The 23,566-nt window shown below is 46.8% G+C and overlaps 1 protein-coding gene across 1 annotated transcript; it reads left to right on the plus strand.

Moving 5' to 3' along the window:
- The first annotated feature begins 1,409 nt into the window (after positions 1-1,409).
- Positions 1,410-23,355, plus strand: mbd2 (methyl-CpG binding domain protein 2). The gene is given in 8 exon segments (XM_070924488.1): positions 1,410-1,540; positions 4,674-4,761; positions 4,764-4,835; positions 8,327-8,467; positions 10,439-10,529; positions 10,625-10,802; positions 15,306-15,435; positions 22,567-23,355. Coding segments are annotated over 7 exon segments (801 nt in total). The 5' UTR covers positions 1,410-1,427; the 3' UTR covers positions 15,424-15,435; positions 22,567-23,355.
- Positions 23,356-23,566: the final 211 nt, after the last annotated feature.

The following is a 23,566-nucleotide window of genomic DNA, read 5'->3' on the forward strand; positions in this document are numbered from 1 at the left end:
CGCCTCACCAGGAAGAGCAACGACACATGAATTTTCATTTTATATTTCTAAATATGTTATTGGCAAATTAAAATCCCAGGAAATCAAGACATGCGAGTTGTACTGTATTTATTTAAAGTAAACAATCAGCCTACTTTTTCCATATTGGTTGATTTATTTCACTTTTTTTTTTGGTTGTTTGTCTTAATTACATTTGTTCAGGGTCATCTCTTGAAATCAGGTCCCAAAGGCCAGGTAGGCCTATTTAACAAAGTCCCTTTTCAACATTTACAAGGTGTTTATCTGGTCGTGTCAAGGAAACGAGGTATTTAAACACTGATTTCATGAGAAATTGACTTTGGTATTCCAAGATAACAAGAAAGGCCTGCTGATATAACAGTAACAGTAATAGCAAGAATATATGAGATGATAAATGCAAAGCCTCGACCACATTCGGCCTCCATATCATTGGGACTTAAAGCCGAACGCGCGCCGGCGTACCTGTGCGCTGTCGCTAGCTTGCTAGGCTAATGGGTGTTAGCTCCACGCCGCTAAAAGTTGGACGGGTTGGATGTCGCGCACGTCATACACATTTTGTTTCGCTGAAAGGAAACATGATTGAATTTTGATATAAGAATATAATAATATAATGTATATATCTTCTTTTTTTGGGGCATATTTTTGGGGATTTTTATTCCGTGTGATTATGCGGTACATTTAGCACTTTTTGTTCCTCTTATTTGCCATGTTTTTATGTTTTTTACAACGTTATACTTTATGCGTTCTCTGCTTGCCACGTGAAGCACTTGGTAACTTTGTTTTGACACGTGCTATATAAATAAAGATATTGTTATTATTATTATTATAGATGTGATTAAAATTTTTTTTTTTCTTAGATCACCACTGAGTGACTGGTCTTCCTTAATAGACGATCTCCGAGGCAGCGTGTGTGTGAGTGCGTGCGTGCGTGCGTGTGTGTGTGTGAGAGCGCGATATCGCAGACGTCACAGCCTGCAGTTGGTCCAGTACAGCTCAGCTCGAAAGAGCGGTTGATTCTCTCCGCCGGTAAACGGAACAAGATTCGGACCTATTTAACTTAACCGGGGACACCCTCCGCTCAAAGTCCGAACCGGGACTTTTTTTTTTTTTTTTTTTTTTTTTTTTTTTTGTAACTCAACCCGAAATAACCACCGCAAACAGCCGGGGCGGAGGGAGGGAGGGAGGGAGAGCCGCCGTTAACGTAACGTCCGTGACGTCTGTCCGCCAGGGCTGCCCCCCCCCCCCCCCCACCCCCCTCCGCTCGGGTTTACCACCACGCCGCTTGCCTGACTGGAAGGGTTACCTCATCGGTGTCTGCTCTGGTTCGAACGATCGATCCGGTCGGAGCCTTAAACCGGGGCTGTGAGGGGGGGGGGGAGGGCGGGAGGCAAGAGATCGACAAGCGCGTGATGATGGAGAGGAAGAGGACGGACTGTCCCGCTCTGCCGCCCGGCTGGAAGAAAGAAGAAGTGATCAGGAAGTCCGGGCTGAGCGCTGGAAAGAGCGACGTCTACTACTACAGGTACTCCGTCTCACTCACCCCGATCTGTCCTCTGATCGGCCCCCCCCACCCCCTCACCCCCGTCACCCCGGCCCCACGTAGCCGAAGCCGGCGATCTCGATCGGGCAGCCTGTGGCTTGGCGCACCGGTCCCAACTCTTGACCGGCACCGTCAGCTCTGAACGCACTTCTTGCCGACAGAAGCCGATCTGAGGCGCAAGTGGCTCGGAAGAAGTTCCAGTGTAGCGCCGTAGGTGTGGTGCTCGGCCCGGCAGTAACCCATAAGTACCGAAATAATATGTGTGTAGCGGTGTGACAGCGGCTCTGTGGCTGTCATCAGGCTGTGCGCTGACGCTGACGTTACTTCAGGGCCGTAGACAGGATTTGAACCTCTGAGGCCCCCCCACCCCCACCCCACCACCACCACTCACCAAAAAAGTATGGATTGGATTTTTCATGTTTTATGTGAGTCTCTTACCAACGTATACCAATGATGCCACTCTTGTTCGCCGTCTTATGTTGCCCCCCCCCCCTTTTTTACTATAGAGTGCTGCAGGAATGAGTCCTAAAAACCCGGGAATCAGCCAGCGTTCTCACACTTCCAGTTCCCTCATTTCGAAGTCAGTGGGTTTTTTTTTCTTAATGGGTTTTTTAGTTAGAGGCATTTATGCTTAACAGGCCGATCCGTCTCCGAAACGCCAGTGGGTGTAAAAAAAAGAGTCACGTGGCTGTCTCCTGTGGTCTCTCACAGGAAGGGTTGTGGAGGTGCTTGAAATGGCGTGCCGGCTCGGCCCGTCGAGTTTCACAGGCGTCTGCGTTCAAATGTCGCGACAGCTTGCGGGGGCCTTCGGTGTGGCGCCATTTTGGGGTGCACGGACCCTAATTGCCTGATACACCATAAATCCAGTTTAAGAGATTTCACCATTTTGTTCTACGACATAAAACACGTCAGCAGATACCCCCATTCGTGAACTTTGAATCTTTTGCGTGTCTTAAAAAAGGCGGTTGCTAACAAGCGACTAAATGAGACAACCACATTAACGTCTTCACGCCGAACACGGAAAGTCATCCGCTCGCTAGTCGTGTTTGTACTCTGTATCTATCTGTCCATATATCTATATCTCTCTATATTCTCTTAAAAGTGAAGCTCAGCGGTGGTGACGCTGAAGTAACGCGACCGTGCTGTAGTTCCTTTATAGCCTAACGTTAGCTTTTTACATTCCATTTACGCTTCACAAACAAATTCATAAAAGTGGTATCATAAACGTTTGTTCTGCCACGGAGCTTATTTTCTGCAATAATCCAAAACCCCATGGAAGAATCCCACTGGCTTTTTGTCGAGGGCAACCGCGGCGACGCTAACTTCCGGGTTGGCCCCCTGCAACAACTCTGTTGGTACATCGCTGCTGTTCGACTGGCGTGACTGTCACACATACGCCACTGCTGACGTGTTATGCCACCTAAAAATGGCAGGTGCTGCGCGAAACTGGTAGTTTTACAATGTTATACCCGGAGATAAGCGCTCGCAGGCAGATGTCACATTGGTGCGGAAATCTATGCTTTTCTTTCTGCTAAGCTAGTGGGGCTAGCTGTAGCTACATGTCAGTGCTGCGCAGCTAGCATAGCAAGTTAAACCATGAGGCTCGGGCGTCATATCTGTTACCGTTGTTTTAACTGATGGACTAAGCGGTTGCATGGGTGATCAATCAAATCAACAAACTGGTCGTTGCACTGATTGTAGTCCACATGTCGAAGACACACCTAGCTAAAGCTAATGTAGGCTAATCCAACCGTCCTGCTATGGATCATCCTACAGGAAGGTCCTAGTGTTCAGCTTTTCATATTATATGAATGTTGTACTATAAACACTCTACAATGTAAGTTAACTTGTGGCCTCTGCAATAACCTGTTAATATATTGTACCCATATAATGGACTTTGGTCTGGATATCTTGGCCTCCGCTGCTTTGATTTGGACCTTTTTTTCTTTTCTTTTTTTTTTTTTCAATTTTCTTTTTCACACTTCCTGCACATTAAATCACAATACATTGTGTTCCAAGGCAACTTCCTATAAGTGCATTCAGATTCCCTAGGAGGAAGAAGCGCCACGTCTCAGAGTTGAACCGCCTTCTCGCAGAGGAAGTGACGGCACTCTGTGGTGAGGCTCTGACGCCCCGCAGAGCCGACGGCTGGTTTTTTTTTTTCAGAGGCTGCGCTCGCTTTCCTGTTGATCGGCGGCGGATCAGATCAGCGGCTCAGAGTCAGAGACGCCTGGCCTTCCGTCACGTCCTGAGGGAGCTCAGCGGCTCAGAGCCGAGGCTCGGCTTTTTACTTTCACTTTGCTTTGTAATGTGACTCATCAGTTCCAGTAAAGAGACCAGTCAGCAGGTCGACTTACTGGAAGAGCAGCAACACCCTCGCCGGGGCCTTGGCTGGCTCCGTTTTTACAAACCCATGACATTTATTATAATTTATCAAACCCTCAGTTTATTTTCACATGACATCCAGAATGTTTTCAGTAACAGTGCAGCCATAGGCCAGTTTGAATGTTTCACTCAGTGTGGGCATCATATAGCTTCACACACACACACACACACACACACACACACACACGTCTTTATGGGGACCTATTACACTTGTAGACCGTAAGGACATTTGTGGAAACTGAGGACATTTTTGCTGATCCTCACTCCTACAACCGGTTGTTTGAGGGTCAAGGCTTGGTTTTCGGGTTAAGGTTAGACTCAGGCTTAGCTTAAAGGTCCCATGTTGTAGAAAGTGAGATTTCCGTGTCTGTTTTTGTCTGTTCTCCGTGGGTGGTGCTGTGCCTGGAGCAGATGAACTGCTGGGGGGGGGGGGGGGGGGGGGGGGGGGGGGGGGGGGGGGGGGGGGGGGGGGGGGGGGGGACTGTATAGTTGTGACATCACAACCGTACAGAAGTCCCGACTGCTTGTTTAAAGGCACGGTGTCTGAATACGGGCTGTGCGCATTTCTCCTGTGGACTGAGCATTTTGATACTTTCCCAGGTTTATAATCAAACAAGACGTGGAAATCTCACTCTCAACAACATGGGACCTTTTAAAGTAAGGTATTAATATCCTTCAATCGCACTTCCTTTATCTGTCTGACTCTCTCTTTCGTGCTTCCTTTCTTCAGTCCATCGGGGAAGAAGTTCAGGAGTAAGCCTCAGTTGTCCCGCTACCTTGGAAACACAGTGGATCTGGGATGTTTCGACTTCCGGACGGGGGAAGATGATGCCATGGAAAGTTGCAGAAGAGCAAACAGAGGCTCCGACATGACCCGTTCAACTTGGCCAAGGTAAACGCTGATGGATCACACATGTGGGGAGGGGGGGGGGGGGGGGGGGTGGGGTCTGTGGCTGTGCTGTGGTCGCTGTGTTGTGTGTTATCGGATGAACACTTCCTGCAAGAGGTCGGCACAACACTCACTCGCCACAGAGAGTGTGACACGCGGATGAAACCCCCTCCCACCGACTGCAGAACTTTCTGTCCGTCTTCTCCTACGGCTCGTCATTCACGTGACAGTATATGTATATATATCAGGGCTGTAGTACTCGAGTCCAGTCTCAAGACGTTCTCTCCGTTATCTCTGACTTGTCTTGGCCTTGGGCTCGTTTTGACTCGGACTTGTCGCGGGCGTACTTATCTCCGTCTCCTGGGTGTTTTGACTCAGACCTGTCTTGGTCTCGTCTTGGACACGGCATGGACATTGGTCCACAGTTCTTCGGTCAGCATTAGCATGTTCGTCTGCATTTTCCCCTGACATATCCGAGCAAACATCGCCGTGAGCAGACCGGACTCATTAACAGGTTCTGGAATCCATCTAATTAAACTTGAATGGTCACCCTACCTGGGTCAGCTGACACACACACACACACACACACTCTTCTAACACACGTACATCCACCTCCAAGACTAAAATGATACTAACAAAGCCTAAAAGCATCAGTACTGTTGCTCTGGTTACCAGCAGTTTGATGGTGGTTTAAGCTATGCTAGCAGACAGACAAGTGTTACTGCAATAACAAGCTCCGCCCACACAGATCAGACTGCTGTGTGTGTGTGTGTGTGTGTGTGTGTGTGTGTGTGTGTGTGTGTGTGTGTGTGTGTGCTGGCATACGGGTGTCTGTGTGTGTTGTTTTGTGGTTGTGTGCTGCATTTGATGAACTTTGGTAAACCTGTGAAATGATTCCTGTCTGTGCCGCCTGACAGGAAGTCAAGGATCCACATGCACCGTGAAGTGTTTAATTCCCAGGTCCTTGAGCTTTGTGACGAGCCTGGGAGGGGGAACTATGATGTCAAATGCTGAACTGTAGTCAGTGACCAGCAATCTACCACAGCTCCCTTTCTTGTCCAGTGAGATAGGGTTGTGTGGAGGATGTGTGCTAAGGTGTCTTCCGTTGATCGGTTGGGACGGTAGGCAAACTGTAGTGGGTCCAGTGTGCTGGGTAGTGAGGAGCAGATGTAGTCCCATGACCAGCCGTTCAAAGCATTTCATCACTACAGAGGTTGGGTGCCACCGGGCGGTCCGGTCGTCATTCAGGCAGGCTGGTCTTGGACTTCTTGAAGCGCGTGGGTATGACGGACTGAGCCAGGGACAGGTTGAATATCACTGTTGAACACTGGCGCTAGTTGTAGTTGGTCCAGCACATAGTTTGGAGGACCTCCCACTGATACTGACACCGGTCCTGCTGCTTTCTCGGTGTCCACACGTTGTCCCTTATTGCCTCCTTTACTGCTCTTCTTACCACTGTAGGCTGCTGCTTTAATAATTGAATGAAACCAGGACCCTGAAACTGAAGCAGCGAAATGGAATTCAGCCACCATTCATATTTGATCATTTACAGCTGTGCGTCTCCTACTGTCAAAATGACTTTTTGTGAAAAAAACGTCAAGTGTACAACCTCATCTGACTGCCTACACGGCACACTCAGCTTCAGCAGGCCCCTTGCGAAAAGTGCGGTACTTATTAAATGTAGCATTATTATTACCATTCTGATGCATTAATACAGCTGTTAGAAAAAGTAACATTCGACTGTTGGAACAATAAGCCTCCTGGAGCTCTGACAGGTTCTGCCATGGCCCCTATGACGCTTGCCTATGACTCATAGCCTAGCAACAGCCTGACAACGACCCTTCGATTGACATGCATACAGACAAATGAGTTTTGAAATCGGATGTGCGGTGCATTGTTTATGTTTTTAAGGTAATAAGCTCTCTACGAAAAGGCCGTCTTTCTCTACGGCATGATGGTTAGCTAACCGTAGCGTACTGACAGGTTCCGTCATGGCCTATGACACTTACCTATGAGTCATAGCCTAATAACGCAGAGAGGGTGATCGGCTGCAACCTTCCATCTCTTCAGGACCTGTACTCCTCCAGGACCCTGAGGAGAGCAGGGAAGATCGCTGCCGACCCCTCCCACCCCGGACACCATCTGTTCGACCCCCTCCCCTCTGGCAGGAGGCTGCGGTCCATCAGGACCAAAACCTCCCGCCACAAAAACAGTTTCTTCCCCTCTGCAGTCAACCTGACGAACTCTCACTGACCCCCCCCCCCCCCCCCCCCCCCAGAACACAAACACAAGCTATACGTTATATTAACGTACATCACCCCTGTCCCCACTGCGTTACATTAACGCACCCACCCCCTATTGGACACTTTATCTGGACACTTTACTTTATTCTGGTCACTGCACTGTTGTTATTTATCTTATCTTATTTTTATTTTCATTTTTATTCTTATTCTTATTTTAGCTTTTATATTCTACTTATTTGTTATCAAAACAATAGCACCTTCAGACCACAGCAAATTCCTTGTAATGTATGTTACTTGGCAATAAACAGTTTCTGATTCTGATTCTGATAACGAGTGGGGCGGAACATGATAAACGTCTATGTAAGCGCTGGAAACAAGTCTAATGTTGTAATTATTGTTTTAGTTGTAGTTAAAAACCGGGACAATTTGGTAGATATTTGGCGGACTCGGGACGCCCCGCTTGAAAGCGGGACGATCCCGGACAAACCGGGACGTCTGGTCACAACACGAAAATAATGTTGAATTCAGCCACCGTTCATTCGTTTGTTCACACTTGCACTTCTCCTGCTGTCCAAATGTCTTTTGTGAAAAAGGCACGTGTCTGTGCGCAATGTACGGAGCTAGATGTTGTACCTTGCCCGCCTGTTGTTGGTTGTGCACGGATTGAACAAACGAGATACAACCGGTTAGCCTTAGTACTTGCTAGCTTGGTTTATAGGTGTAAGGTCAGGCTAGCGTTTCCTCCTGCTTCCAGTCTTCGTGCTAAGCTAAACTAATCACCTGTTTTGTTTTTGTTTTTAAATACAACCATCTAACATTAGCAACCAACACTAATGACACGGTATGTAACTCTGTGCTGCTGCTCTTCACACACCATTACTTGGGAGTATAGACACACACACACACACACACACACACACACACACACACACACACTTCCTGTTGTTGTGCCTGTTGTCTGTGAAACCTCAGCTTAGAATTAACCCTTTAAGCTCAGCGGCCACACACATGCGCACGCAAGGAAACACACACAGCCTGTGTTTGTTTGTTTGTTTATTTATTTATCATCGCCGTCTCACCTTTTAGGAAGGTAAACCAGACCAGGAAGGAGGAAAGGAACAAGGGAAGGAAGGAAGGAAAGGGCACGGAAAGAAGGGTGGGAGGGCAGGATGGTAGGAACAAGGGAAGGAATTAGGAAAGATGGAAAGGAGAAAGGAAAGGAAACATGTCCTCTGCCTCTGTCTCATCTAGGGAGGTAAACCGGACCTGAACACAGCTCTACCAATCAGGCAGACGGCGTCCATCTTTAAACAGCCTGTTACCAAGGTTACGAGTCACCCCGGCAACAAGGTGAAGGCAGACCTGCAGAGAGGGGCCGAGCAGCCCAGACAGGTGAGAGGCTAACACACACACACACACACACACACACACCCTGGCGTTTCCATGGTAATGCCCGAGGGCGAGGAGGTCAGGCTGTTACACAAGAGACAATGGAGGAAACCAGGATGTCCTGGTGACTGCGGCCACTAGAGGGTGCTGAGGCATCATGGTAAAAGCACTGTGGCCCGCACACACACACACACACACACACACACACACACACACACACACACCACTGTGCCAGTGCTCTGCAGAGGGAATGAAAGATGGTGTGATGACAGGCAGAGGAGGAGAAAAAGGAGGAGGAAGAGGAGTTGGACGTTGCGAAGGGGGATGAAACAAAGATCAGGAGAGGAGAGGGAGAAGCAAAATGGGAAAAAAAAGACTCAATCTCATCCCGTCATTTATTCTTTTGTGTGTTAATCACATGTTTGTTCCACCATAGTATACAGTGTAGTGTATAATGGTGTAGCATAGTACGTGTAGGTTGATACCAGGTATCAGGTTTTAGCAAATGCGAACTAAGACATACAGTAAGTCATTCAAATTAATTCAGATGCAACCCACGTAGCTAATAAGTGGGTCTTAAATTGAGACTATTTTGTAACACACATACAAATCGTTACAGACGTAACATTTAATTTTTTCCAACATTCAAACGGCAGTTCGTACTTTGAATGAAAAGTGACAACCCTAGTCCGCAGAGAAGTACAGTGTATACGTAGTGCATGTAAATATGTGTATAGTTTTGTAGTATACGGTCACGTTTTTCTTGGAACAATACTGCGGAACAAAGGTCTTTTTACCAATGATGTGCTGCTTTCAACCGGGTCTTGTCGTCACATCATGTGTGTGGACCTTTTGGCTTAAACTGGATTCATAGTCAACTCAAGGGGTTAACGAGAGTCCCTCCATAGATACCTACGACTTTTTTACGTTTTGACCTGTATTTGAGTGGTGCATGTATTGTACATGATCAGGTCATGTAATGTTTTGATTATATTCCTCAGAGTAACTGTGTTTATTCACTTTGTGGTACAGAGCGACAGTGGGCTACCCACATACCTAGAACCTAGGATTGGCGTCCAGGTTACTTATAAGGTTATTTCACCTCGTCTCACGATCGCAGTGGTCAGACGGGCTGCAGTGTGATCGATGTGAGCTTTGCGAGATGTGTGTTACCGAAAAAGAGAAGACTACTGAGAGCCTTTCTTTAAAGTCCTGTTGTCTACACTACACTGTAGTCTACGGAGTAACCTCGGAGTCTCTGCATGTAGCTCTGGTAGGTACAGTGTAACGCCTAAACACCGAAGTATAAATCCAGCTTTAGAGTTTCTTTACCGTGTCCTGTCCAGCCTGCTTTGACTGTATTTATGTCAATAAAGCAAGTTTGAATTTGCGCAAGGTTATGTTGTATGTCCTCATGCCAGATTTTCCATGAGAATTCTTTACTGTTGCAATACCTTTACGACTTCTTTCCTGCATGGCAGGATCAGCAGGTGTTGTGGTTGTATTTTATTCTACTGCTCATCCCTGCGACACTTAACGGCTGATCCACTGAAAAAAGAAAGGACATAACATGTCCAGATGTAGATGTCGACTAATTCTTAGCCAATGGGTTCCAAGTTTGCTCATCGGACTGTAAACAATAACAGGCGCATGGAAGAGGAAGCCTTGGCCCGGATATCCACTCTCCGTTATCCAGATATCCGTTGGCTACAGTGGAAGCCCCGAAACATTGGCCATTGCCCCCTAGAGGTTGCCTAGTTGCTAACCTTGGTGAATAAAGCTGCGCTTCCTGTAGCTTCTTCACAGTAAAAGCCTTCCAATGGTTGCCATTTGGAAAGTCTTATTGTGAAGCAGCAGGAAGTGTTTGGTTGGAATCAAGGAGGCTGAAATGGAGGAGTGAAACTAAACTGAAACTGCAGATATCCGACGGTCCACAGCCGATATTCAACTGTCTTGTCGCCTCTCTGTCTGCAGCTGTTTTGGGAAAGGAGGTTGAAAGGTCTGCGGTCATCAGACGTCACAGAAGAAGTCCTGCGAACCATGGACCTGCCCAAAGGACTGCAGAGTAAGTCTCCATCATGATCCTGAACACACACCATGCTCCAGCCCTGACCCCTGACCCCTGACCTCTGACCTCTCTCTCTCTCTCTCTCTCCGCAGGTGTTGGTCCAGACTCCAGCGATGACACTCTGCTGTCGGCCATCGCCAGTGCTCTGCACATGAGCTCTAACCCAATAACAGGACAGACGTCGGTGGCCGCTGAGAAGAACCCGGCCATCTGGCTGAACACGTCCCAGCCGCTGTGCAAGGCCTTCACCGTCACTGATGAACACATCCGGTGAGAGACGCAGTCTTCATATTTTATTTTTCTGTCCCATAGTAGTCACCATTTCCGCTACTTTTATGCGTTTCTGCTTCTGACTTCAGGGCTGAAGGCATGCTAACATGCTATTATAAGCATTTTGGGACGGTTTTCTGTTTGTGTTGTTTCTGTGACCCTTTGGGAGCTTTCACATCAGGGACCCGTGCCCGGATCAGAGTGCACTTGACCCCAAAGTCCAGTTTCTTTGATTAGTGTGAACACTGTGTACCGGGGTCCGCTTGAAAAAGTGGCCTCAGGTACGGTTCATATGGTTCACAGTAAAAAAACTACTGTACCAAAACACGGAAGAAGACCGCTATTTAGAATGTGACGCCATAACCATTCGACTGTACCGCTCGGGTCGCGCCAATCTCATCCTCTGAACTGCGCGGACGTGGCCGATGAAGGAAGGGGAGCGGGTCGTTCTTGACATTGTCTCCACAATAGCAATAATAGTAGGCAGAAGTGCTCAAAGTACTCCTTTCTACACTGGAGCAACAACATCAACAAGTGGGCGTAGTACCCAATCGTACACGGGCACGGTACGAATCAGTCGTACCTAATGTGATAGTGTCCTATTGCGGCAATTTGAGTAAAAATGTGCCCTCAGTCATAACTCAAATCAAATCTGAACCCACACGATGCACCTATTTTTACATTCACTCGTTACACTTTCCGAGGACATCATTATCTGTCTCTCGTTCTTCATAACTCCGGAACCTGCCTGACAATCCTCATGTTTTGAAGTTTTCTTCAGTATCCAGCGATAATTATCTGCGCATCCATGGGTACGCTGCAAACAGGAGCTGCTTATAGCTAATTTGGCATACTTTTAATGGCGCCTCTCATTGTTCAGTTAAAAAGTGATGATATGTGTGCGCAGAGCAGTTGTAATATATCGCAGAAACCAGCCAGATGTGTAAAAATGTCACTCCATTTCCCCCCCCGCCCCTTCACCAAATGGGCGAATCCAGCGTCTCCCTCTCCAGCCTGAGACAGACTGGAGGAGTGCAGATGACTGGTGCATGCTGGGTAGCGGGAGTAATAAGTTGTAGGGAGAGAGGAGGATGAGGGGGTGATCAGAGACGAGACAGATGAGGAGTAATGAAGCATGAAAGAGGAGGAGGAGGAGGAGGAGGGGGGATGAAGAAAGGCAGCCGCCTCCGCAGTCACGCTGGGAAATTTACACCAAACCTGTGATTCAAAATAACATCCAGGTAGCTGCTGGCAGAGAGGAGAGGCTGCTAAATCTGTCGTCAGCTAAAAATGATCATCATCTGCAGATGCATCCGGCTCACCTGCTGAATACAGACTTGTGTAACAGGGCGGGCACATTAGCACGTTCGCTACGGGTCACATTTATGTCATCATCCAATAAACTGCCCTTTTTCCCGCAGCAGCCGTTGATTTCACTTAGTGTGACCAGATGGGCGGAGAGGGAGAAAACAGATTCCACAATGATCGAAACACATAAAATCGAAACTTCATTTTTGTGACCGGGACCCTCCCGGTCAGCACACAGGGAAAGTAGGACTGCACTGATTTATGGGGACATCTGGTCCCACCACGGTCTTCAGTTCAATAGCATGTGAAAATTCGAGTTGAAACTTGACTACAGAGAAATTAATCGGTCACGGTCAACTTCAGTTGTTCATGTTCATCAGTGATTGTAGCGGCACTTTTTTTTGTAACTCAAATTTACAACCGCCGAGTTAAAGCTTGGTATAACCAATGTGTTTATGTTAATGTTCTCATGTCAACTAGCATCAACAGGAGGTTAGGCTTTTCTAAGCCAGCGTCGAAAACATGATCACAGAGCTTGGCTTAAACGCCGGCTGTGATGGATTATCTCTCTCTGTGCTGTTTTTTTTTTTTTTTTACGTGGGAGTCAATCTAACAGCCTGACGAATGATTGATGCAGGACAAGGAGAGTTTTTTTCAGGGTCGAATCATCAAAACCATAAAAACCAGCAGCTTGTGTCGAAGACGCAGAGGAGAGAAGTACGAATACTGTGCCCTCAGATCAGGAGTCCCTGTGAGCCACATAGGCAGCTACTGCAACCTGACAGCAGGGGGCGCCGTGGAGACAAACACACACACACACACACACACACACACACACACACAGAGGGAGAAAGAGAGACTGTCTGTGTATGTCCAGTAGGAAACTGAGCTGAGAACAGCTGGCCGAAGCTATGACAGGCAGAGTCACTGGGAAACATCACTACATTCTCCCTCTCCTTCTCCTGCCCTTCCTTTTTTCTATTTCCTTCCTTCCTTCCCTTCCTTCTCTTTACTCCACCCTTCCTCTCTTCAGTCGTTCCTTTTTTTTTCTTTTCACTCGCTCCTCTCCTCCTTTCCCCATCTCCCATCATTCTCCTCCACCTTCCTTTTAATATTTCCCCCCACCTTCCCTTTCCCACCCCTCTCTTTCATCGCTCCATCCTTCCAATATAATGTATTATTGTGCCCCTCTCCTTCCTTTTGTTTTTTTTTTCTCCATCTTTCTCTCTCTCCTTCTATTTCACCACCCTCCTCCTCCTCCTCCTCTCCCTCCCTGTGTCTCCTTTCCTGCCTTCCTCCCTCCTCTCCTCCGTTTCTTATCTCTCCCCTCCATTAATTTCCAATTCTCTCCCTCTCCCCTCCCCTCTCTCTCTCTCTCTCTCTCTCTCTCCAGTTAAATGTGCTTGTCATCCCAAATCGCTCTCATTCCTATCCTCCTCCTCCTCCTCTCCTTCCTCCTCTTCCTCATCTGCTACATCAAACTGGCACATCTCTCACTTTTTAATTTTTTTTTTATTGACGTTCTTCTTTCTAATTTTGTTTTTAATTACACTTTTTTCATTTTTCATGATCTATACTTTAGATTCACCCCCCCCCCCCTTTTTTTTTTTTTTTTTTCCTTTTTCTCTTTCACAGAGGCAGATAGCGTTGTACAGCATGCCATTGTCTCGTTGTGTGTCCCCCTCTGGCTGGTTGTTAATCCAGATTCAGTCTCACAGACGCCACCGCCTGATACTGTCTCTTCTCTGTGCTTCTTCGTGTCTTTTGTTGGTTTTTGACAAAAAAAGCCGTCGGACCGACTTTGAAGAGCCGGTGCCGAGTCCGAGAGGAGGGAGTTGGCCGCAGCTTGCTGACATATTTTTATTTTAACAGCTCAGCATGTATAAACTTGAGATCAGCTCGGTTCTTTATTTTCCCTTTTTCGGGGGAACCAAACCATTCGGGTCATTCCAAAAGCTACACACATTAAAGTGAGACTATGTAACTTTGGAAAGTAGAAATAACAAGAGTTTCTCTTACAAATGAAAAAAAGCTGGATTCCTAAGTAACAAAACCCGCTCTCGCTCTATTCTGTATACGCGGGGGGTTTTGCTGCTGCAGCCTTATTTGTTCTAGCATCGGCAGTAGCTTATGACGGCTAACGTTAGCACATTTTAATTAGATATTGCTGTGTTGCTGACTACGTAACCCCTCTCGACTCGTGCTGCTGTTTTACGCACGGCTCTTTTAGTGTCACAACGTCCCGATCAGATTCCTGCTCCCCAGAGGATGAACTCTGGGTTGAAGCCCGGCTGTCGGGGATGTCAGTGGCGTGAACGCACTTCAGGAAAGCAGCAGGTCTGAGATCGGTGTTGCCTGGTGCTTCCGACTATCACAAGCTAACGTTACCTAGCGGCCTTAGCTAGCTTAGCCAAACAGCCTGTAACACGGGTACTTCCCTTGAGACATTTAGGGATTAAGTCAAGGAGGAAAGGTTAAAAAGCCCCCCCAAAAAAACTCTTTCTCATCGGCGTCACCTCCAGTATTTGGCCGCCTGAAAATGTTGTCCAACATTCGCGGCTCCACCGAGTCAACAACGTTAGCCTCAAGTGCCGATGTTTCGCTCAAGGCCTTGAAGTGACCAGTTTGGATCTCTCGGCTGATCTAGCACAGCAGCCAATCAGGACTTGAATCCGTTGTTTTTTTGTTTGTTGTTGTTTTTTTGTAAAGTTTGACATTATTTGTTTTAATTTCCAGTCAGGGCTTGAGAAACCTTTATGTCATTTATTTTAATGAAATGTCTTCTGTTGTTGTTGGAAACACAGCATCCCAAGACATTGTCAGATTCTTTGTAAGACCCTGCTACAGTCGTGTTGTGAGAAATAAATCAATTATATTACACACAAGTTTAAAAAATAAAAAAAATAAACAATACAAAGTCATATTTTCAAATCTCCCATGCTGGGCCGCCGGACCCTGACACAGGACACTTGCCGCCCGGGCCTAACAACTTTTCTGGGGGAAACCCTTGGACACCTTTCCTCTAGCACCACCCGTTCGCATTCATTTTTTCCTTGATGTTTGTATGATTATAATCACGTGATAATATATTGATGCATGACATTAAATCAAAAATATTTAAACCAGCACACTCATGATAAGACACCCTCTCTAAAGTATCTGTGTGTGTGTGTGTGTGTGTGTGTGTGTGTGCAGGGAGCAGGAGCTGAAAGTGTACCAGGCCAGGAGGAGTCTGGAGGAGGCGCTGATGGCCGACGGTTTGGCGCGGGCCGCCGAAAACACCCGGGAGCTGCTGGAGGGGAAGAAGGCCTGAAGAGACGGACAGGTGAGGAAGGTAAACTGCGTCACTAACGACCTCATTAACATCAACGATTTCCTACGTTTCCTTCATCAGTTCGGTGGGGTTTGATAACATTTCACCACATGACGCTGCAGATAGAACACGGAGAGACGGCGGCTGCCGTTCACCAGCCGTCACAGTAACACAAGCCGCTTTCAGGCAAGGCAAGGTGAACTGCGCAGTCAGCCAGTGTGAGGGAAAAAACAAGAGAGTCTGTCAGAGTGAAGAAGGGACGAGAGAAGTCACAGGAAGTGAAGAGATGGGCTTAAAAAGTCTGCCAACATCATCGCGTGATGAAAACAAATGTAGGAAACACAAGTTTTGGTTTTACATTCAGTCCCTTTGGAGTGTGTGTGTGTGTGTGTGTGTGTGTGTGCAATGCTTCACATTTTCACTGCTGACCAGCAACAACAAGATGAACTACTAAAGTCCCAAACTACTGAACCACTAAGCCACTGAACGACTAAAGTAGGCAATATTATTCATTTTGACCACTGCATCTCACTAACAATATCTAATTGAAGGGCTCCTATAAATAAATGTGTGTCTGTGATGAGCCCCCGCCCCCTCTTTGTATTTACTCTTTAAAAAAAAATAAAACTGGACCTGGTCTGAATCAAACAAACAATCAGGGGGTAGCTAGCGCCCTACTGGCTAATCACATCGACTCACGCACAAAACAAGGGCTTCTGTGGAGGGTTCCACCTTCTGGATTGGGGGGGGGGATCAGAACGGTTGGAAGAGCAGAAATAAGACAGAGAACCCCCTGATTACCCCGTGATTGGTTGTTTGATTCAGGTCCTGGTCCAGTTTTTAAATAAAAACTAAATACAAAGGGGGGGGGGGGTGCTCACAGACACACGTTTATTTAGAGGAGCCCTTCAGTTAGATATTGTTAGCGGCATGCAATGGTCAAAATTAGTTACTTCAACCTAAATTATGATCCAATAATATTGCCTACTGCAGCTTTAACTACAGAACGAGTCAACAACTGAACTACTTTAGTACTTAAATGCTGAACTAGTGAGCGACTGAAGTATGACTAACATGACATGAGTGACTCGATGTCCGCTCCGCCTCCCAAACGTGAGGAAAGTGACCGATCTCAGCTTTAAACGTCTTGAATGATGCAGAGGCAGATCTGCTCTGTCAGAAACCCTGTGTGTGTGTGTGTGTGTGTGTGTGTGTGTGTGTGTGTGGTGAGACTTGTTGTGAATGCTGATGGGATTTTTCGATGTCTGATTGAAACTCAGCCATGCAGCAGACGTAAGTGTGTGTGTGTGTGTGTGTGTGTGTGTGTGTGTGTGTGCGTGTGTGCGTGTGTGATTGATGGGCTGTGAGCTTGTTGTTGGAGTGTGTGTTAATGGTTAATGTGATACGTGTGTGTGTGTGTGTGTGTGTGTGTGTGTGTGTGCGTGTGTGTGTGTTGCATTACAGTTTGTTTGTTTGGTTATTTGTTATATTTCACTCTGCAGAGCCTGTAAACAAAACCAAATTAAAAAACATTTACTTTCAGAAGTCCACACATTCATCCATCATCCCTCTATTTCCCCAGCTGCTTATCCAGGTCAGGGTCGCCGTGGCAACGGGGCGGCACAGCAGACCAGAGACTGCTTTCAGTGTTTTGCTTGAGATCTTTTTTTTCCCCACAAAGGAGACTCCGAGAAAGGAGAAGAGTCTCACCTGATGACTGCAGCCTGGATCAGTTCAACTTAAGTCTGACTCCAGTTCTTATTAATTAGGTCAGAGTGCAGTTTGTCCTAGCGGCGCTAAACGAAAGGGGACGGGGCCATTAAATAAGACCACTTTCCTTGAATGATAAAATTGCCTATTTTGGGTCGTGAATGATGAAAATGGTAAATGTGTTCACCATATCTCGATATAGTTTTGCTACCTCCACCCCTACATGCATTTGAGTCCCTCCTTTCAAAGTCCTTTAAATCCCCACTTGTTACCATTTTGAATCCCCTCGTGGTTTCCATTCGCCATCCTGCACGACGCCGTTTAGAACCCAGTTTTCGTTTTCAGCCCCTCAGTCTTTCCACTCGGAGAGCGCGGGTGCTGCCGAGTCCACCGGACAGACTTCGTGATGAACCCTTTGTTCCACCGCTTCAGCGCTGCATTGTTTTACTGTTTCAGCGCACACAACGTGTCTGTGTGTTTTCTTCCCTCAGTGTTTCAGCATTTTCATGTTTCAGCCTGATAATCCTCGGCTCAGTCTTAATTACTCCCTAATAATTAGAAAATCCTGATAATCTGCTGCTTAATCGAGGCAATTCGGCTGACTGACAGCGTGCGCACACACACACACACACACGCAGCAGTTATCAGCCTCGCGAGTGACTTTGAAGCAGATAATTCTCTGTGTCTCAACATCCACTAATTACCAGCAGTTGAAAAATGCTGCAGGAGTCTGAATCAGCTCCTCTGGAAATTACAAGGCACACAGCTAATAATCACACACACACACACACACACACACCGTCAGCAGTGTGAATCTTAAGTCTCGATCAGATAAAAACCACCAGTCTGCACATTTAAAGGGACAGCCCGACGTTTGGCGGGATAGTCTCCTTCTTCGCTTAGCGCGGTCAGATCAGAGGGTGGATGCCAGCTCCGTCTCGGCGCCCGACGCAAAACGTATATAAAACAGAGGCGTGGTTGGAAGAAAGGTGGAGCCCGTAGGGACGGAGCCCCCTATTTCCCCCTTCAGTCACTTCAGCCGCAGACCGTAACGGGGAGCACCATGCAGCACAACCCGTTACTGATAAGTGCGTGACTTTGGTATTAAGGTCATTTCTGATGCCTAGATTTGGGGATATTTTCTGTGTTGTTTTGGACAAATTATTATTGAAAAAGAAAAACTAAAAACTAAAATAAGATAGATACTTCAGTGTGGACCAAAGTGGTGGACCGACCGACAAACAGTTGAGCTCATACAAATCTCATACAGGGCGGCCTATTTAAGCTGCCTCTGCAAGCCGATTCGCAACCCGCCCCCGCCCCCCCAGCTCCTCCTTTTAATGCTATTAAAAGCTGGGGATGCTGCTGCCGCCGCTGCTCTTACTGTCTTAAGGCTTTCCATGTGTGCACATGGAAGGACAGGGAGGTGTCCCCAGAACAGAGCCATACCCCCCCCCCTTAAATATAACTTACAGCAGGTGAAACAAGTGGTCCTGACTGAATTGGACACGAGTGGGCGGGTACGAGGCCCCGACTGGGCTATTGTGTGGCCAGTAAAATCAAATGGCAACACTGCAGTCTGGCTGGATTAATGACCGGGTACATTAATATTATCAGCTGATTTTTTTTTTTAATCTTCGGCCAATAAGTGATAGAAAATGTCTGGTTGTGTTTGAGAGGTGTTTTTAATAAAAAAAACCCATTCCATCATTTGTCCACCAGAGAATGTGACAATGCTCCCGCTCACGACATATCTTGGGCCCAATTCTTAAATAACCACATTCGGTGGATCCATATCCATCCATTGGTTTGTGTTATGTGCTCATGTAAATACTTTAATAATGATTTTTGTTTTTTTTAATACATTTTTTATCATATATTGACATTGGTACCTGCATGAGTACTTTCGAAACTTAAAAGTGTATTTCTTTTACGAGCAATGTAAAAGTAGTACTGTGGTACTGCGACGTTTACTTTATGAGAAGAAGAAGGTCATGAAAGTTAACAATTAGCAGGACGCAGCAGCGGGAAACAAACTGAGCAGTCTGAGATTTCGGCAAAGATTTAGAATGGTTGTTTCAACAGCGAGAAAAGCAGCCCCGGAGACACACACACACACACACACATAAACACACACACACACTGGCCGCTGCCCTGTCTCTGGTCCAGCTATAAAAACCCATTAGTAATCACTCCTCGCCTCTCAGCGGCTCTTTTTCGCCCAAACGACTTCCATCCAGCCAATCTGCATAAATCTGCATTAATGGAACGACTTTCCCTCCACAGAAAACAAATGTGCTTTAAAAAAAAAAAAGAAAAAAAAAGTCTCCTTATCTGTCGGCTTTTAGAGGAAATATCAGAGAGCAGAGACACACACACACACACACACACACACACACACACACCATCCATCTGAAAACACGCCCGCGCGCACACACACGATTGCTTCTATTAACAACACATATATCACGGCAGATATATCAGCGTGTGGAGGGTTGGACTTGACAAGCAAATGCCGATGATTTAGCTGTTTCTTCGAGACTCAGCCAGCGCTGGAGCTGCAAATGTGAATGTTTGTCCTGAGGGCGGTGCTAGAGGACAAATCGTATTTTTTTTTGTTGCGTCATCAGCCCAGTAAAGCCCCGTGTGCATCCCGGTACATCACTGAGAAGCATTTCCCAATTCACGCAAATGGGCCCATCGGTTTGCGATCATTTTAGCATGCTGACCAAAATCAACTCTCCGAGACTTGAAACTCGCTCAACTCTTTGAACTCAGATGCGCGCTGTCATTGGACGATCAGGGCTGGAGGGACCCAGCCTCTGGAAGTTGGCGACGCCTCCGTGCGAAAAACGTAAGGCGGCGGACAAGACGGCGGGGGCAGCTCCGACGAAACGACGATCGCTCTTTCTGCGGAATGCGCCACATCAGTTTGAGGCGGGGTATACTATATATAGCAGAGCGGGATGGGGTAAAGGGGCGAGTAGAGGGGACGCTACCGCTTACGCTCAGCTGGCTACATCCGCGACAAGATGGCCAGAAACGATTGCTGTAGGTCTCCTCAAAGAAAGAACTCTTTAAGTGAACATGCTGCATTTCTTTGATCGACACGACAGACATTAAGTAAGCAACCACAACCACAACTTCTTGTCCACTGAAAATGACGTCGACACCGCTGATTGGTTGGAGCAAATAACCCTTCCAGCTAACATGAACATGTGTGGTCCATAGACTGTATATAAAGATGGACGACATGGCGTGAAGCAAAAATGTCTCAATCGCCCCCTGGTGGCTGGCTGCAGTATAGGTCATAAACCCCACCTCCCTCCACGTTAGCGGATGGGACACTGCAGCTACACCCACCGATCACCACTGCGCTGACTCTGGCTCCAAATGCATCTGGGAGAATTTGGCTTGGAGACACGTCGCGCCATCTTTATATGCAGTCTTTGGTTTGATCCGACTAAATAATTAGTAAAAATGAAATGGCAATTCAGTCATGATTAGCGGGCTAGCTTATTCCCAGTCATTTTCAGATAAATCTGTCCTCCAACTGCATGTGAAGCCCAAGTTAGCCGCATGAGAATTAACAGGATGCTTTTAGCCAGATGAAGCCATGCTAGCCTGGATTAGTTTGAAGCATGGACTGTGTATAAAGATGGCCGACGCGTCTCCACTTCCTCCCACTGTGCAAAAATTAAGCCAAAATGGTTTATGACCTATACTGCAGCCGGCCGCCGGGGGGGGGGGGGGCAACCGAGACGGTTATATACAGTCGTTTGAAGGCTGGGGCCACGAACACACACATTCCTGCTCCCCAGAGGATGAATGAAAGATGGGAACAAGGGGAGATTTTAAAATGGAAAGGAAGGATTCAGTGAGGGATTCAGAATGGGAACAATGAGGGATTCAAAATGTAACTACGGTGGAATTTTTAAAATGGCGCAAAAAAAGGATTTAAAATGGAAAGAAGGAGGTATTCAAAACAACACAATGATGGATTCAAAACGGCGCAATGGACGATGAAAAATGGAAAGCGGTACATAATAGAGTTTTAAAATGGAAAAGAGGAAGGATTCAAAGTGGCATGACAAGGGTTCAGATGGTAATAAGGGGGAGGGGGTTGAAAATGATGCGGGGGGGATTCAAAATAGCACAATTAGATATTAAATATGGGAAGGAGGGACTAAAAATGCCACAATGAAGTATTCAAAATGGAAAGGAGGGATTCAAAATGGCACAATAAAATGGAAAGACGGCTTCATCACATCTTAGTGGGCGGCTGGAAAACCAGGATTTCCCAGCCGTCTGGGGGAAAACCGGGATTTCCCAGCAGTCTGGAGGAAAACCTTGCTTGTTCCAAATATGGGAGTCTGAATGTTCCATGCGGCTGAGAGAAGGACAGCGAGGCGCAGCAGGAGGCGGAGAACGTGGTAATATCACTCCAATCACTCCTGCTCTCCTGCTGTGTGAACGCTTCACTCTGGCGCTGTGTAATTAAAATGTTTCCCGCGCAGGCTAGAGGCCTCCGCGGGCGAGCAATCGTAATTGTAGCCCCGCCCCCCTCGTTAATGCAGCTGGAGGGAGGGGGTGTCGAGGAGGGGTTAATGGCGAAGCTAATGATTAGCATGGAGGAGCTCCACATTAATTGAGCATTCGTCTGTCCAGAGGCTGGTGTTTACTGTTCCGCAGGAGGTGGAGGAGACGCAGCAAGAGGCAAGTTTGTCCTGGAGATTGTTTTTATCAAGTGGGTTTCATTGAGACGAGCTTAACGAGTCAATTTGGGTTTGAAGGAGGAGGGAGGCGGGAGGCGGAGATTTGCTCAGAGGTCTCTGCAGGGAGTCTCACAATTATCTTCTTGTTAAGGTCCTCAATAAAAAATGTTTTAAAAAAGTATATAAAAGAGTATACTTTTAAGCCAACACAGAAAGTTCTAAAAGTTCTCTGGATGAAATCATAATAGCTACTGAGCTCACGCGTCAACAGATCCGTCCGCTGGTGGTACAGTTTAAGGCCCCGCGGTAACGAGGTCCCGCCCATACACCCGACCCCGACCCAATCACGGACGAACACTTGAGCAAACATCGGCGTGGTAAGAACTACCTGAAATGACAGAAACCATCTTTGGGAGAGAAAAAAATGACATGATATTTTTCATTTTGGCCCTTCTGCTAACATGGAGGAGGCGGGGCTTGTGACCTAACCTATACTGCCAGCCACCGGGGGGGGGGGGGGGGGGGGGGGGGCTGCCATGTCGTCCGTCTTTATATACATCTTTATGGTTCAGGCAGTCAGCTGAGGCAAAAATAGAGTGAACATCAGGTCGTTCAAATCGTCCCCCGCGTTCTCTGTGGCAACAAACCGATCTGAAAACTCAACTGTTATCAGTAGCACTAACCTTTGATCTCTCTCTGTCTCTGTCTCTCTCTCCAGAGCTCCTCTGTTCACCAGCCTCAGGTTTATCATCATCCTCATCTTAATCCAGACAAACAAACCAAAAACAGACCACCCACAGACTGAAACATCACCCGCGCTGATCCACTGAGCCTCAGCGGGCGTTTGCCTCCGCCCCTTAAAGGAGAAACCTGTTTTCAGAATGGCATCACACTGGACGTCTTATCAGCATCTGGAAACGAGAAGGGACTTTTTTTTTTTTTTGGAGCAACAGTGGGAGCAGCAGCATTACCACAGCAATAATCGCATCAACAGCCACAAAGAGGGAAACACCAGCAACAGCAGCAACAGTGGCTGCTGCAGAAATGGGAACTACTCCACGAGTATCTACCAGCTCAAAGCAAGCGGCCGACGCCTTTAATCCTCCCTGTGAGCTATCACCCGTACAAACTTTACGACAAGCGCTTATCTCGTCTCTCTTTTCAAATTCTGACATTTAGTTTTCTTTCTTTTTAATATAAAGCTGATAAAAAATAATCATAAAAAATAAATAAATACATAAAAAAATAAGAATAAAAAATACTGAAGAGCAACGCCCTCGTCGAACCCAAAAGTCAGGATGCAAACTGCTGGACGGCTTTTGCTAACTCTTGTTGTGCTCTTTTGGTGATTTTGGTTGTCTGTGGTGTGAAAGTTGTCGTCGGTTTTAAAGGAGTCTTCAGGGGTTTTAAATGAAATAATGAGAATTTAGCTGAATATGAAATGTAACCATTGTTTATTTAAGACAAATTTTATACCTTGAGAGAACATATATGTACATTTCTTGAACTGCAGTAAATAAATGATTATATTCACAGTCGTTCCTTGGTGCATTATTTTATTTTTATTTTTTTTACACACTTTTGAGAAAGGTCTGGCTCAACCCATCATCGTTCCGGGGATAGGGGGGGGAAAAAATGCTCTTGCTTGTTTGTGTTTCTTTAACCCAATCACAATCGTCTTGGGCGGAGCTAAACCCAGGATGCAGCGACGGTACCCT

Source organism: Enoplosus armatus, chromosome 18, assembly GCF_043641665.1.
Source record: "Enoplosus armatus isolate fEnoArm2 chromosome 18, fEnoArm2.hap1, whole genome shotgun sequence".
NCBI lineage: Eukaryota > Metazoa > Chordata > Actinopteri > Centrarchiformes > Enoplosidae > Enoplosus > Enoplosus armatus.